Consider the following 13880-nt stretch of genomic DNA (forward strand, 5'->3'; position numbering starts at 1 on the left):
AGAACTTAAACATTTTTAAGTGTAATTTGAAAATTCGAGCAACTTCCACCAAAAAATTAAGCAAGCTAGAAAATATAAGAGATGAATTATTAATGAAGTCATTTTGTGCCTCACAGAGAGACATGAACAGCTTCTGGCATCTATTTGTCTTTCTTCTTGAACAACGGGAGAACTTGGCTTTTTATGACTGAGTTATCGGAGTATCTTCACTTAACGTTCTTAAGAATATGTTTATAATATGTTATTGTCTTAAGACGCACTCCCTTGACTGTAATTATGAAGCAATCGAAGTAAATGTTCCAGAAAAGTCTTTCTAACTGACACAACGGAAGACATCGAAAACGTGTTTACTTGCAGGCCCACGTATTTCATTTGCTTCAATAACTTCAATGGGTCTGGACTGACAGCTGTTAATCTTGTTAATATCCCATTTTCAATGCAAAAAGGTCGCTTTCTATTACTCAATCCATTATTGAACTGATGCAGGTGGTCGACTCGAATTTTGTGGCGTGCTGAAAGCAACAATATTGAGCTCCGTTGTCTTGAGGAAGCATGGAATTTTCAACGTTTCTTGTATTCGCAGTCTGGACTGCATTGATGACTTACTTGACGTTTGGTAAAGGTGAGTTGCAAAATGCCTATCATTTTCTATCCCTATATTCATACTTCAGCCTGTGTTATCCTATTTCCCATCGCTCTTTATTTCTATTTAGCTGATTCACAACAGTTGATACACTGAGCTTATCACCTGTCGTTATGACAAGGCTAAAAACCTGCATGAACTCAACGACCATGACCTCGAAAGGAAGGAACCTCAGTCTTGTAAACTTGTTTTGTAAACATTGAGTGGTATTTTAAAAAGGGGTGTTATTATGATGGGCCATAAAACCATTTCAATCCTAACGCTCAGCTCATATTTACATGGAAGGGTAATTAATTATATCACTAACATTTTGTTGTTGTTTAGCAGACGGGAATTCAATAATTTGCATGGAAGAAAAATTGGCCACTCATAGCCAACTTAAGCGTAGTTATTTTTACAGAAAAATAATGCTGGCATTTGAAATAGACGACGTTTTCTGGTTTTAAAAATTTGTTTATGAAAATAGGGTAGCCAGTCTCATAAGTTTTGAACCATTTTGTGGAATTAAGAAGGAACCTTTGACCCAAAATACTTTAAGTATTACTTTTTTAAGTTGAGGTTTTAAAACTTGCCAAAGAACAAATAGCTTGATTGAGAAGATCCTTGACAAAACCTTTGCACAGAAGACTCGTGCAATTTTCAAATTTTTTGTTCTTTAAAAATTAATCTCGCTGCAAGGATACACTAGACTGAAATTTATTCAAATATACAATATTCAGCGTTTTTAAAACTCTGTCACTGTGATCAATATTTTTTAACAACGGAAAAATGATTTGGGTGGACTTTACTCGAGATGAGGAAAGCAAATTAATGAATGAAAACGATAAACAGATAAATGAGTTGTGTTTTAAGAAACAAATGACGGAAACAAAGAGATGATTATATTTACCAAAGCTAAGCAATTCCAACAACCTACGTTGGCTAGCAAAAGTGCTAAATTAAAAATTTCTTTCTTAGATTTTTGTGTTTAGAAAACTTTCAAAAACTGATATAAATCTGTTCATTTTTTCGGCTTCAATCTGCATGAATTTCCTCTGTTCACGATAATCGCTTGAAGCAAGGAGCCACAAGGGACCTCTTCAGTTATACATTCTTTAAATAAACACTCAATAGTCAAGCACCTGTTTGTTTAAGAGAAGAAAAAAGAAAAAGAAAAAGGAAAGCCCTTGAAAACTATCCCTGGTCAAAGTTTTGGAGATATTAAAGGCTCTCTACGAGAGAATTCAAATTAAGTTCATTGCACTGATGACAACGACATCAAAAATTGCTAAACCGATTAACTCTCTTTGTGGGAAGAATTTCACAGAATTATTCATTAGGCTCGACTTTTCTATCGATATGATACACTCAGCTAAAATCTAAGAGCTTCTTGAATTGCCAAATTCATGTGAAACACGAAAAATTTGCCGTCAAGGTTCCGTTCCTCAGAAGCACTCAAACTTTCAAATTAAGGTAGTTTTATGTTACTGTTTAATTGTAGAAAACGGCGAAGTAATTTAAAATTTTTTAGACACGTTTACGAATTATCGTTCTTCTCATCAAATGTTTTGTTTGACGTAAGTTCTTGACGTATTTGCCTCCGTAGTTTGCTGAGATCCGAGAACTTTTGCTAGGAGATCAGTTCTCAGATCTCTGTACTCGAAATTTATCTTTTTCGCGACGGAAAAGTATGTCTTGTAATAACATTTTAATTTGATTACTGCAGAGCGAGAGCGCGCAATGCTGTTTCCAGACTACTACTTCTTTGCTGGAAGACGTTTGGTGAACCACGCCATTGAAGAGAAACGCGTCAAGAACTTGGATGACTGTGAGCTTTTGTGCTACCTGAGCGACAGCTGTGTCAGTCTTAACTTCAAAAAGGATCCTGACAATAATCAACCAGGTCACATCTGTGAGCTAAATAACGCAACGCATCTGAAATATGACAGTGACTTGACAACTGATGCCAATTTTTACTATCGTGGCTCGAAGGTGAGTTACAAATCGATTTTTCGAAATTATCGCCTTAGAATAATATAAAAACAATAATTAATGATTTTGAAAATTTCCGTGTGTTCGATCTTCCGGTATTTAGTTTCTTCTGTCAGTCAATCCCTCCATCTTTTTTTCGTAATTTCATTTTATTTTCCCTTTCTCCTTCAGAGCGCTTGTGACAAGAGTTCCCACTGCCAAAATAACGCAACTTGCCAGTCTGGATTTACACTCAAGGGATATCGATGCTTGTGTCCTCCTGGATTCGAGGGAGAAAGTTGTGAAACGGGTATAAGTCTTAGTCAACACTTGAAATGATGTATATGGGAGATTTTTTTCTGATTTTCAATGCTGGTATGACAACTGTCCTTTAGTTGCTGAAAGTGGCGTGAATTTGTCTCATTGTATATTGTGTTGAATCTTTCCAAAAGAAAATTTCTTATTATATTTTATTGTGTGCATTGTTTTCTTCGCTCAATCGTCTGTATATTTTCGTTCGACGCCTTTCCATGGCAAAATGAGAGCAGTTCATATGCATGTCGTATGTTTAATATAGTAACAGCAAGGATAGCTCAGAAGTAATACCTTAATTGAAAGGTCCCACCTGAGAACCACTAAGAACAAGAAGCTTCAAATAAATTAAGGTTTTTGTGAATTGCTTAGTTCATATGACTCTCTTATAGAAACCGAAAATGACTTAAGTTGATATTTTATTCCTTTTTTTTCTCTGTTTCTTTCTAATCTCACGACAGATACTGATGAATGCGAAGTAACCCCTGGTAAATGCCACAAGGAGGCTACGTGTAATAACACAAACGGATCATACGTGTGCACATGCAAACCTGGATTTATCGGAGATGGGCGGAATTGTACAGGTAACCGTTAATAGTCTCAAAAGCCTTCAGATTCTCGTTGCATAGTGCAATGAGATTTTGTCAGTTTGGTTGTTTGTTGATGTTTATTTTGGTAACGTGGCAAGACATGTTTTAATTCTTCAAAATAGGTGGAGTAGTTACCCGACTAAAAGTTATCATGTGATAGCTTTTTTACATAGATAACTTTTTTCTTCATGTACGACAATCTCGCGTTCTCGCAATTTAGCAAAAAGTTGAAAACAGCCATGGCTTGCACTCTCTAACACGGTAATGGCGTATGAAAGGCATTTTTTGGATAATTTTGAAATCTCATTTTTTTATCTCTGATTTCATAGACGTTAACGAGTGTAAAGGAAATCACTCTTGTCACGAGAATGCAAACTGCCGCAACACCATTGGATCACATGTATGCGATTGTCGGCCTGGATATACTGGAAATGGAAAAAACTGCACAGGTGAATTCGGAATAACAAGGAAATGCGGTCATGGATGATTTCTTTTCGTTCGTTCTCTCTTTCGTTGTTTGTATGTCGTGTTTTGTGTAACCGTGGCATAATAAGAGCAGTTAATAGCGTATGCTTTAGCTGGTATTTGCTGTACCTTCGTGAAAAAATTTCCAAAATAGCGGTTTGACATACGGGTCCAGCCCGAGAATCACATGAAACTAGAAAATTGCAAACGAGTATCCTACTTTTTTCATACATGTACTTATATGACTCTTGAATAAAAACCAAATCCCATTTTTCATTCTTTTCTCTTTTTTTTCTTTTATTTTGAAAGATATTGACGAATGCATAACATACCCTGGCAAATGCCACGTAAACGCGACTTGCAATAACACAGACGGATCACACGTTTGCTCATGCAAACCTGGATATATTGGAGATGGACGCAGTTGTACAGGTACATTCAATAATCTCAAAAGTTTTCAGAATCTTTTTGACAATTACAATGAGTTCTGTACGTTTTGTACGATACCGTGGAAAGCCAAGATTTAATTTTTTTTTTTAACGAAGGGGGAGGCGGTTACCCAACTAAAACTTTTGCAGTGCAAGCTTTTCACAAAGATAACTTGCTTTATTCATTTGAGAGAATCTCGTTCTCGCAATCCAGGGTTGACAGCAGCCATGGCTTGCAATCTTCAACAAGGTAATGGCTGATGCACAGCAAATTTTTACATAATTGTGAGATCCTTTTCCTGTCTGTGATTACCTAGATTTTGACGAGTGTAAAGGAAAGCATTCCTGTCACGAGAAAGCAAAATGTACGAACACCATTGGATCACATGTATGTGAATGTCAGCCTGGATATACTGGAAATGGACAAAATTGCACAGGTGAATTTGATAGCTTTCCTTTAGTATAAGAAAACTCTTACCAGAACTGTTAGGAAAAGTCCAACTTTTACGCCGCAGCATTCTGCACTGTTAGAAAATGAGATCCTTGATGATCGTTTTGCACTCCCTACAATGATTTTACGGTCCTCTCAGGTTATGTTTCTATTTTGTAACTGAATAATTTCGGTACTATTTGTTTCTTTCTGCCTTTAAATGGAGGTTGCAATAATAATAGACGAAGGCATGAAGGAATTAAAGAACCCCAGTGTCACAGAGGATTTGGACCCCCCCCCCCGGTCCAAATCCGCGGGCGGATATGGACCCCCCTTCGCAGATTTGGACTTCCTACCAACCTTTTAAGCATCGTTTGTATCATATATGGTAACTAATTCTATTTGCAAGCTTTTTGTCGATGCTCCTTTTAATCACAACGCAACATTCCTCGATAAAGGTGAAGAAAAACAACCATTTCGTTCCAATTCTGCCGCATTTAATATAGCGAGTCGTACAGTATACGCAAGAATTAGATGCGAACAAACTACGGCATTCGAACTATTGAAATTGTAACAATAAATCTTTGCTACTTCTGATGCGAAACAACATTGATACGAAACACCATAACAATAGTGGAGACTATTGCGTCTAGTCACAAAAATAAGTCAGTCTGATTTTCTGATTAAATTACATTAAACAATTTCTGAACAAGAACAAAGTAACTACTCCTAATACAAGTCGTTCGTAAAGCCTATGATAAGTAAAAATGTTTCTATTCTGAGCTATTGGAACTCTCAGCTTATTTTTAGATGCAAATCAATATTAATGTCTACGTCTTAACAAAAGTGGAGACTATTACATCGAACTCAATCTTATTTTCTAATTTTAACGATTATTAGCTGTTGAGGGATCTAAAATAACAAATTCGTACTGTACCATGTCGTCCCAACACTCGGACATTGAACAATTACAAAATAAAAGTCACAAATTGTCTCTTACTGAATCTAGCAGTGTTCGACTATCGCGGAAAAGGTTCAAAAACGACCTTTCTCCAAACATTGAATTAAATGCTTGCGCATTTTCCCTCGGTCAAAAGAAACATCCGACGTGTCATTTCCAGCTGCCAGCTCGTATGCATTGGCGATACGCATGTTTTGAAATAAAAACATATTTTAGTACGCACTGAAACGTAAAGCATTATCTATTTCTGCGAGAATGTTAAGAATGATGTTTGCACTCAGTTCTGTTGAGGGGTCCAAATCCGCGGAGGGGGGGTCCATATCCGCTAGCTGATTTGGACCGAGGGGCTCATATTCGCTAGCGGATTTGGACCGGGGGGGGGGGGGTCCAAATCTGCTAGGACACCGGAGTAAAATTTATTTTTGGAGTATTACATTTTATAACGTCGAGGTTTTTTTTCTCAATCTTATATTGCCATTCGCCATATCCTTAGTTTATTTGAAATTCTAACTGCACGTGCACGAGAGAATATAGCCCCTTTACACCAGTCGGCGATCGATAGTTAAAATTTCGTGACATTGTACTCTCTAGCGCCGTAGAATTTTGTAATGTTGCCCGTTAAGAAACTTTTGGCCCCAAAAAATGTAATCGTTAGATTTTATGCGAAACAAAAGAAACTAATGATAGGGCCGCTGTTGAAAAAAAAATGTATAGCTGTATAACAACGCATTTTGCATCAAAAATCCTACTTTGCTCTGTGACTTAGTATGTTTTTCTGCAGATCGGGAAGTTTAAAATGAATCTCTACAATCAGTATCAAAATGCAATTATTTCACCTGCAGATGAAACTTGGCTTCATAATGAAATCCGGGGATTATTTTCATCGTGTTACTTCTCAGCTGCAGATGAATAAATGGCTGATTTAAGCTACTTTACGTTGTCGTTGACGTCCAATTTTCTAAGGGAAAATTCTGCTCTTTTGATATACATTGGTGTTAAAGATTACGAGTATCAAATTTTAGATAACTCTATCATCTTGTGACATCCGCTGTAATTTGATCTTTACGGATTATGCATGATCTCTTTCAGACATTGACGAATGCAGTAATGCTCGAGCTGATCAATTGAACAAATGTCATGCAAATGCCTCTTGCATTAATACTCATGGTTCATACAACTGTTCTTGTAATCCTAAATACATTGGGGATGGTTTTAACTGTGAAGGTGCGTTTGGTATCTACCGCTATAGCTTAGATTCGGTCTAAGTCATTACTGCTCAGTTAGCCATTAGCGACCATATTGCTGCACCTCTGGCTTGCCTAAAGCTGCAACTCCTTTGATGCGTTATTGAAGAAAGAAGAAACATGAATTCAGATAATGATATCCATAGTTAACAAAATTTGATTTCCTACATTGACTTCTTATCTTCGTCGATAGAAACATTCCCACACAAGTACTACTTGAACTCTTACTTACTGCATAATAGTTATTTTTCTTGTATAATAAGGATCGGTCGCTAAACTTTTATGATTTGAAGGCGTTAAAAAATTATTTAGCCTTTGGTAATAACGACAAAAATCCTCTTACAATCATCATTTAACTTTGTAGTCGATCCTTGTTATGACTACAAAAACCTCAGTGATGCCTCTAGAAAGAGTAGTTACAAAGAAGACAAACATCTATGTGATAACAAACTCCCAGAGGGATGGTATCGTTTTGTGGGAGCTGCAGGAACAAAAATGCCAACAACGCGTGTGCCAGCATTCAGTTGTGGTACAGTACAATCTGGCTGGTTAATGAGAGAAGATGCTCCTCCTTCCAGGAAGGTCTGCTTTAGTAATAAAGAGTCTGGATGCAAAGATATTGTGAGTATCTCCGAGAAAGAATGTGGATCCTACCATATTTACAAACTTCATGCTACAAAATGTCCAAGGCGTTATTGTGGTTCAGACTGAGTGCGAAGTTTCATGTACACTAGGAATTTTGCGTAGTCATCTTTTTTATCATAATCATTGATCAAAAGTGCTTTAAATTTCATCTAAAAATAATCGCCTTCGTAATAATCACATGCAAGAGCATGGTTGATTACAGAGGTTAAAACAAAACGGAACAAAAACGAAATAACAAATATTAGACAAAAACAGAAAAACAAACAGACAAACAAACAAAAAACAAAAATTCAAAACAAACAAAAAAAAACAAGAGGACAAATCTGAGTTAGTGAAATTGTAGACTAACAGTGACATTTTACAGGACGTGAGTTATTTAGCTCAGCTTTTCGACTTGTGTAAATAATAGGGCATGGCGACTTTAAAGCGATCATTTTGACAAAAATTGAACAGCTTCTACTTAATACTATGCATTTATCTCAAATAAACCACTTCAAAATAAGCGTCGTGAAGTAACTGAACGCCAAAGTAAATGTAACCGCTAGTCAACAAAACATAAAAGAACCAAGGAATCAAAATATTAAAAGCTTTTAGCTTTTAGGGGTTCTTGGAAAAATTACATAATTCTTATTCCAGTTATTCTTTTCTAGGTTTTACTTGTAAGGTTTTGTGGCAAATAAATAGACAAAATAAATAAATAAAATAATAAAATCATCTCCGAAATAAAGGATCTGAAGTACATTGTAGGACTGAATAAAAAGGATGTTCGGGAGCAATTTTAAGACTGGATAAAAGCGCAAGGTGTCTGTTATTTTGCCTGCAAAAAGCCTGAGTACGCCAAGTTGATTATGCAAATAGTGCTTTTGTCCCATCTTGAAATTTGTCCGGCCATGCGCAATGGGTCCATAATTTCTCTAAAAAAATAAAATTATGATAATCTCAGTTGAAAAAAGATAAAGTAATTATGAGACAAACAGGGAATGTTTACTTCTTTTTAGCATTTGCAAAATTTTAAGTTATGAAACGTAATCGAAAATCACGAACTCTGGGATGTTCCTTTCTTCTCTTTTTTTTTTCTTCCTTTTTTTTATCTTTTGTACTCATTGTCTTCCCAGGTGATCCATTGGGGAAATTGGGGATGACAGTTGCGAGCCTCCCGTATGAGGTTTGCCTCTGTCCACAATATCATGCTACATGTACTTTCTCCTGCTCAAATTACTTAAGGGTGAAACGAAGGCCGAATTTTTTAGCCTGAGTACATAGAGCTCTCAACATACATATGAAAATATTTTTCGTTCCGCTTGAGCGATTTTAATTCTTGCCTTTAAGTTGATTTGGCTGCAATGAAGCCATATGCTACATATATTTGGCTACTAGTTTACCAGGTTATTGAGGTTTTAAAAATTTATTTTGATTTGGCCTTTTCCAGCGTTCTCATTCTTTCTTCAAGTTGATATTGCGCATCTTTTTTGGCTATATTTTACACATATTTGGCAGTTAATTCTTGTCACGCAATCAACTTGTGAGCTATTTCGTTCCTAAAGCGTGAATCTTTGTTTTCCGTTCCCTTCGCGGCCCAGCAACTTTCTCAAGTACTCCCAAATAAAACTGCCAGCTACGCACTCTGGTTATAACGACCTCGAAATTGTAATCGCCTATTCATTACACAACAAATCCGCAAGGAAGCTGGCGTTCCTATCTTAAATAATGACTTACACACGAGGGTGGGTGTGCAGCTCAAACTAAGAGCCCGAGTGTTTAATGCCGTCGGAAAAATGTACAGAGAACAGTAAACAACTAGTTACAGTTGGTATTTACAAGTAGATTTTGCCGTATAAATTAAAGCTTCTTTGGTTGTTGATCATTGGCTTCATTCTCCTGACCCTAATGCTCGATTCAGGGGCGATATGGTAAGGAGAAATTACACGCTAGTCACTCTTATGGGGTGAAATGGTTACTTAGAGGAGTAACAGTAACGATAGGTACATTTACTGGTTGGTCTCAAAAAGTAAACAAAGAAGGAAGAACAGTTCTTCACGTCAATGTTGTGTACAGCTAGTTCTTTGCATTCTTCACGTTTTCGAAAGTAGACAGTCCTTGTTACTATTCCGTCTTCCACCGTTGGATGAACTCCTTCTAACCAACCTGGCCATGTTGTACCACACCTATCAGTCGGTGGACACGTAGTCGGCATTCGTATTCCTGACTTGTTCAGGAAACGATACCAGCCAGCGTTTAGTTGGCTGTCACATTCATAGCCTCCAACGTCCTCTATGTCTCGATCTTCATGATGTAAAACTGTGTGGAGTTGACAAGGATCAACTGAACAGGAAAAACAAAAGGGAAACCGTTGTAAAAAAAAAAAAAAAAAAAGGGGGAAACCGTTGTAGAATTTTATGAAGTGGTGGACCATCATCATGAACACATAGTCTTAAAAGTATATAAATAGTTCGTTCTTGCTTTACTTCGCTCTTTGATTGGTCCTGAAAGTTCGCGCCACTTTCTTGACCAATCAGATTCCACACTAAAACCAAACACAACTTGGTCACTCGCGTTTCCCGCGCTTCAGGCAGATTCCGCGCTTCGAGTCCTCGTCGGTTCCTTATGATACTTCCCTTGCTCTGATTGGCTATTGTCATTGCTTTGGTTTTGATTTTACGACACTGAATAGAAACAAACACTCTGATCTAAAAGAAGAAAACGACTTTCAGCATTGCAGCTGGCTCGATATCAAAAGAAGCAATCAGAAAAAAAAACCAAATAATCAATGATGACATAGACAAATAAATGAAAAGGTAGATAAATAAAAAGATAAATACCCTTTAAGTTGCTGCCTATGATAGGGCTTGATACAAAAATCCGGATTTTGTTAGGTTTTCAGGGTCAAACGAGGTTTTTAGAACATAAACGATTTCCGAACAGTTTTTTTGGGCCATTTTTTTAGGATTTCTGTATCTAGGCCTTGCCTATGAGAACCCAGATGCTTCAGGAAGTATCGAATTTACTTGCACAACTCCGTCCATTTCTGATATATCCAGGTTTGCAGAAGCAGTGATACGATCCCTCTGTGTTAGAGCAGTAGGCATTTGCGTTGCAATCGTGAGAATTTGTTTTGCATTCGTCGATATCTAAAAAAACATAAAATTAGAAAAATAGTGAAAAAGAAAAAAAAGGGAGTGCGGAGGAACCTTTTTTCAGTTTCACGATTTCCACCAACAATGCATACTGCTTCAGCAAATACCATACACTTCTCTCGATCCTCGTATTTGTAACGTTAATATTTTCCTTTGTTTCTCCATTTAGACCTTTCAGATGAATTAGATGCAAGTTCAAGCGTACTTTCGCATCCTCTGCATATAATTAGACACTTCATTTTTCTCCTTAAAGAGACGTTGAGATAAAACTTTTAGAGTGATTATAACTGACCCCTCCCCCCTTGCAAAAACACGAAGGAGTACAGGCAAACGTCAAACTAAACGAGACACGTTTAACAATCAAACGCTCCGTTAATCAACCCACGGGTAGTAGCATTGTGCTAGCATGAATATCAGAGCGACATTTTTGCAGAAATCTAAAACTTACCTTTTTCGCAATATTCTCCCTCGAATCCAGGAGGGCACGAGCATCGATATCCTTTGATTGTGAAACCAGACTGACAAGCTGCGTTATTTTGGCAGAGTTGATTTTTGCTGCAGGCGTTCTGAATCAGAAATGAAAGATTTTTAAAAGTAAACAAAAATTAACCAGAGAGAAAGGGAAAGAACGGAACAAAGAAAAAAAAGGGTTTGTTTGTAAAAGAACCTTCAGCAAACCCCGTTACGAGGACGTGGCAAAACAAAAGATCTAATGAGTAGAATAATAGCTTAGCACGAGCGTTTTAAAACTTAGTACATTTTGAGGTGTGGCGCCGTAAGAGATGACAAACACATTCAGCTATTTGCGTAATTCTGACGGAAAATTGCATTGAAGCCATTGTAAGTGCTAAAGGTTCCTAATTAAGGAGTTAAAGGCGACGCCGTGGACAACTTCGGTTAAAAAATGATCTTATATTTTACCTATGAATCTTGCAATTCTCGTAAGCCATTCAGTTGGTTTCTCACTTTTAAAATTATCTAGAAACTTAATATAGTCCACACCGTTAAATTATGAAGAGAAATTTAAAAAATTACCCGTCGCCGCTCAACACAAAGTTTGGTCATTTCAGGTGGTTGTTTTGCAGAGTAAACAAAGAAATTTACAAAGATTTTGAACGCGTGTGCGCAGCCGTTGTTCAAATCATTAAAACCTTTTTGTGTAGAGATGTTCCTGTTGCTTTTGTCTCCGGGGTTCCTTACACCCCCTATTAGGGACCTTAAGCAAACCACAACGGCGACGGACATGGAAAAAAATATTTAGTTGGCAGAACAATAGCTCAGCACGAGCGTTTTAAATTTTTGTACCTTTATTAACCGTCCTATGCAAAACAACGACGTGAAATCACCACAATTTGCGCTGTCTGCGAACCGAAACTGCGTCTTCCTTGGCGTTGCCGTCCTGACTGCTTAAGGTCCCTAATATTCATTCCGAGACGACTATTGCGCTAATTTTAAGTTGTAACCCACCTCAGACCCACGGTAATTGAAAACGATGTCAGTTATCAGGTCCACCTCGTGCTCCAGATGAGTGGCGTTATTCAGTTCACAGGCATAAGCTATTCCATCATTCTCTGGATCCTTTTTGAAGTTAGCACTGACACAGCTGTCGTTCAAGTAGCACAAAAGCTCGCAGTCATTAAATTTTTTGACGTATTTTGTTGCAATCGTATGATTTACCAAACGTCTTTCAGCAAAGAAAAAGTAATCTGGAAAAAACATCGTGCGATCTCTCTCTAAAATAAAACAATTCAGTAATAATTAACAACTCCTCACCGAAGCGGAGGTGGCTTATGGTAGATATTTACCGAGCCTCGAAGCCAGATGATAAAGTGCATGGCAAAGATGATTTTAACTAACGATTTTCGGGCGCAAATCCCGCGCGAGTTGCTCGGAGGTGAATATTAGATCCGCCTTCAACACTGTCCACTGTTAAAATATATACTAAAGACATCTTTTTACCTAGTCGCGAACGTAGGACAAAGAAAGACTTCTGAGTTCCCTTGTGGAATATTGAACCTCAGAGCTTCGGAATCAATGCCCCACCCAGTGCATTCACAATTAGGAAATATTTTTCCCGAATAAGCTTATTACTTTCTTTCTTTCATGACCAATTTCTTGATTTTCTAAATGGCATACGATAAAAATACCCTTTCGTTCATTTCTCCTTTAATTTCCACCCAAGAAATTTTGTCATCATTCTCCAGACATTGATATTGAATTCGGGTTTTTCGTTTTGGTTGGACGCTGGAACTATGGATCGTTGCCTAAATTAAGTCCCACAGGTAAGTGTTAAACCAAGGGCTTCTGGACAGATAGTTATGAACAATTATGACTGGAACAGGGAAACGAGAAAACTAAACATACGTTCGAAATTGCACGCATGGAGGATGACTTTGAAAATTAAAAATTCATCGCAGTTTGCAACTCACCGATACCAAACGTCAAATAAGTTAACACTGCAGTCCAAGTTAAAAACATAAATAACACGCTAAACCCCATGGTTTACCGAAAGACAACGAAGTTTCTATATTGATAGCTCAGACATACCACGAAAATTGTTTGAGTTTCAAGACGGTTATCGCTCGGAAGTGCCAAAATTAGGAGTGAGGCTCCTGATACCCCTATCACGGGACAAAGGTGTTTTGATTATTAGTTTACAAATTTAGCAGCTGCCTGTGATGAACCAATAACAGCATTGATGAAATTTCCCCTTTTCACTAAGTTATGGACATTACGGATAAACATAACGCAACACTGATTTAAATCGTAGTTCCTGTTTTAATTACGTTCGTAAGCAAAAACATCGCTACAAGTTTTTCGTCATTCTCTTTGGTACATGAGAAAAGTTAGACTTGTGGGACAGACATTAATTTTAACTGAAAGATAAAGCGCAAGAAATTTTTGTTTCACAGTGTTTTATTTGTCGTGGATTTCAATTTTAACATCGTCAAATACAGTGTTTTCAAATAGCATTGTGTAAATACTCCCTCAGGAGAAGCTTATGAAGGGCAAGTCAAAGCAGTCAGTGTAAACAATCACTTCTCTGATGACCTCACGTACATCTGACATTTAATATTC

The 13880-nt window shown here is 37.3% G+C and overlaps 2 protein-coding genes across 5 annotated transcripts; one reads left to right on the forward strand and one right to left on the reverse strand.

Moving 5' to 3' along the window:
- The first annotated feature begins 105 nt into the window (after positions 1-105).
- On the forward strand, positions 106-8704 carry LOC149053135 (uncharacterized). Of its 4 annotated transcripts, XM_089195340.1 has the most exons (9): positions 106-622; positions 2349-2614; positions 2786-2903; positions 3367-3489; positions 3825-3944; positions 4270-4392; positions 4706-4825; positions 6869-7003; positions 7388-8704. In XM_089195340.1, exons 1-9 carry the CDS (start codon positions 553-555, stop codon positions 7732-7734), a joined length of 1422 nt encoding a protein of 473 aa, XP_089051466.1. In that variant the 5' UTR covers positions 106-552; the 3' UTR covers positions 7735-8704. The 4 variants fall into 4 exon arrangements, with proteins under 4 accessions (XP_089051466.1, XP_089051473.1, XP_089051479.1 ...); XM_089195347.1 differs by lacking the exon at positions 6869-7003 and having other exon boundaries at positions 169-622; positions 7388-8395; XM_089195344.1 differs by lacking the exon at positions 3825-3944 and having other exon boundaries at positions 171-622.
- A 252-nt stretch (positions 8705-8956) lies between these two features.
- LOC149053136 (uromodulin-like) lies at positions 8957-13301 on the reverse strand. The gene is made up of 5 exons (XM_089195362.1): positions 13232-13301; positions 12270-12535; positions 11251-11368; positions 10674-10796; positions 8957-9990 (listed from the first exon to the last, which is right to left on the reverse strand). Exons 1-5 carry the CDS (start codon positions 13299-13301, stop codon positions 9623-9625), a joined length of 945 nt encoding a protein of 314 aa, XP_089051488.1. The 3' UTR covers positions 8957-9622.
- Positions 13302-13880: the final 579 nt, after the last annotated feature.

Source organism: Pocillopora damicornis, chromosome 1 (genome assembly GCF_964200805.1).
Source record: "Pocillopora damicornis chromosome 1, jaPocDami1.2, whole genome shotgun sequence".
In the NCBI taxonomy this organism is placed as follows: Eukaryota; Metazoa; Cnidaria; class Anthozoa; order Scleractinia; family Pocilloporidae; genus Pocillopora; species Pocillopora damicornis.

Bases quoted from the DNA above. Each gene is read 5' to 3' on its own strand.
- LOC149053135 (XM_089195340.1), top strand. From the start codon at position 553: ATGGAATTTTCAACGTTTCTTGTATTCGCAGTCTGGACTGCATTGATG. The intron at 2,615-2,785 runs GTGAGTTACAAA...TTTCTCCTTCAG, and splicing joins TTTACTATCGTGGCTCGAAG to AGCGCTTGTGACAAGAGTTC. The intron at 4,826-6,868 runs GTGAATTTGATA...GATCTCTTTCAG, and splicing joins AAATGGACAAAATTGCACAG to ACATTGACGAATGCAGTAAT.
- LOC149053136 (XM_089195362.1), bottom strand. From the start codon at position 13,301: ATGGGGTTTAGCGTGTTATTTATGTTTTTAACTTGGACTGCAGTGTTA. The intron at 12,536-13,231 runs GTGAGTTGCAAA...GTTTTATTTTAG, and splicing joins TTATTTGACGTTTGGTATCG to AGAGAGATCGCACGATGTTT. The intron at 11,369-12,269 runs GTGGGTTACAAC...TTTCTGATTCAG, and splicing joins TCAATTACCGTGGGTCTGAG to AACGCCTGCAGCAAAAATCA.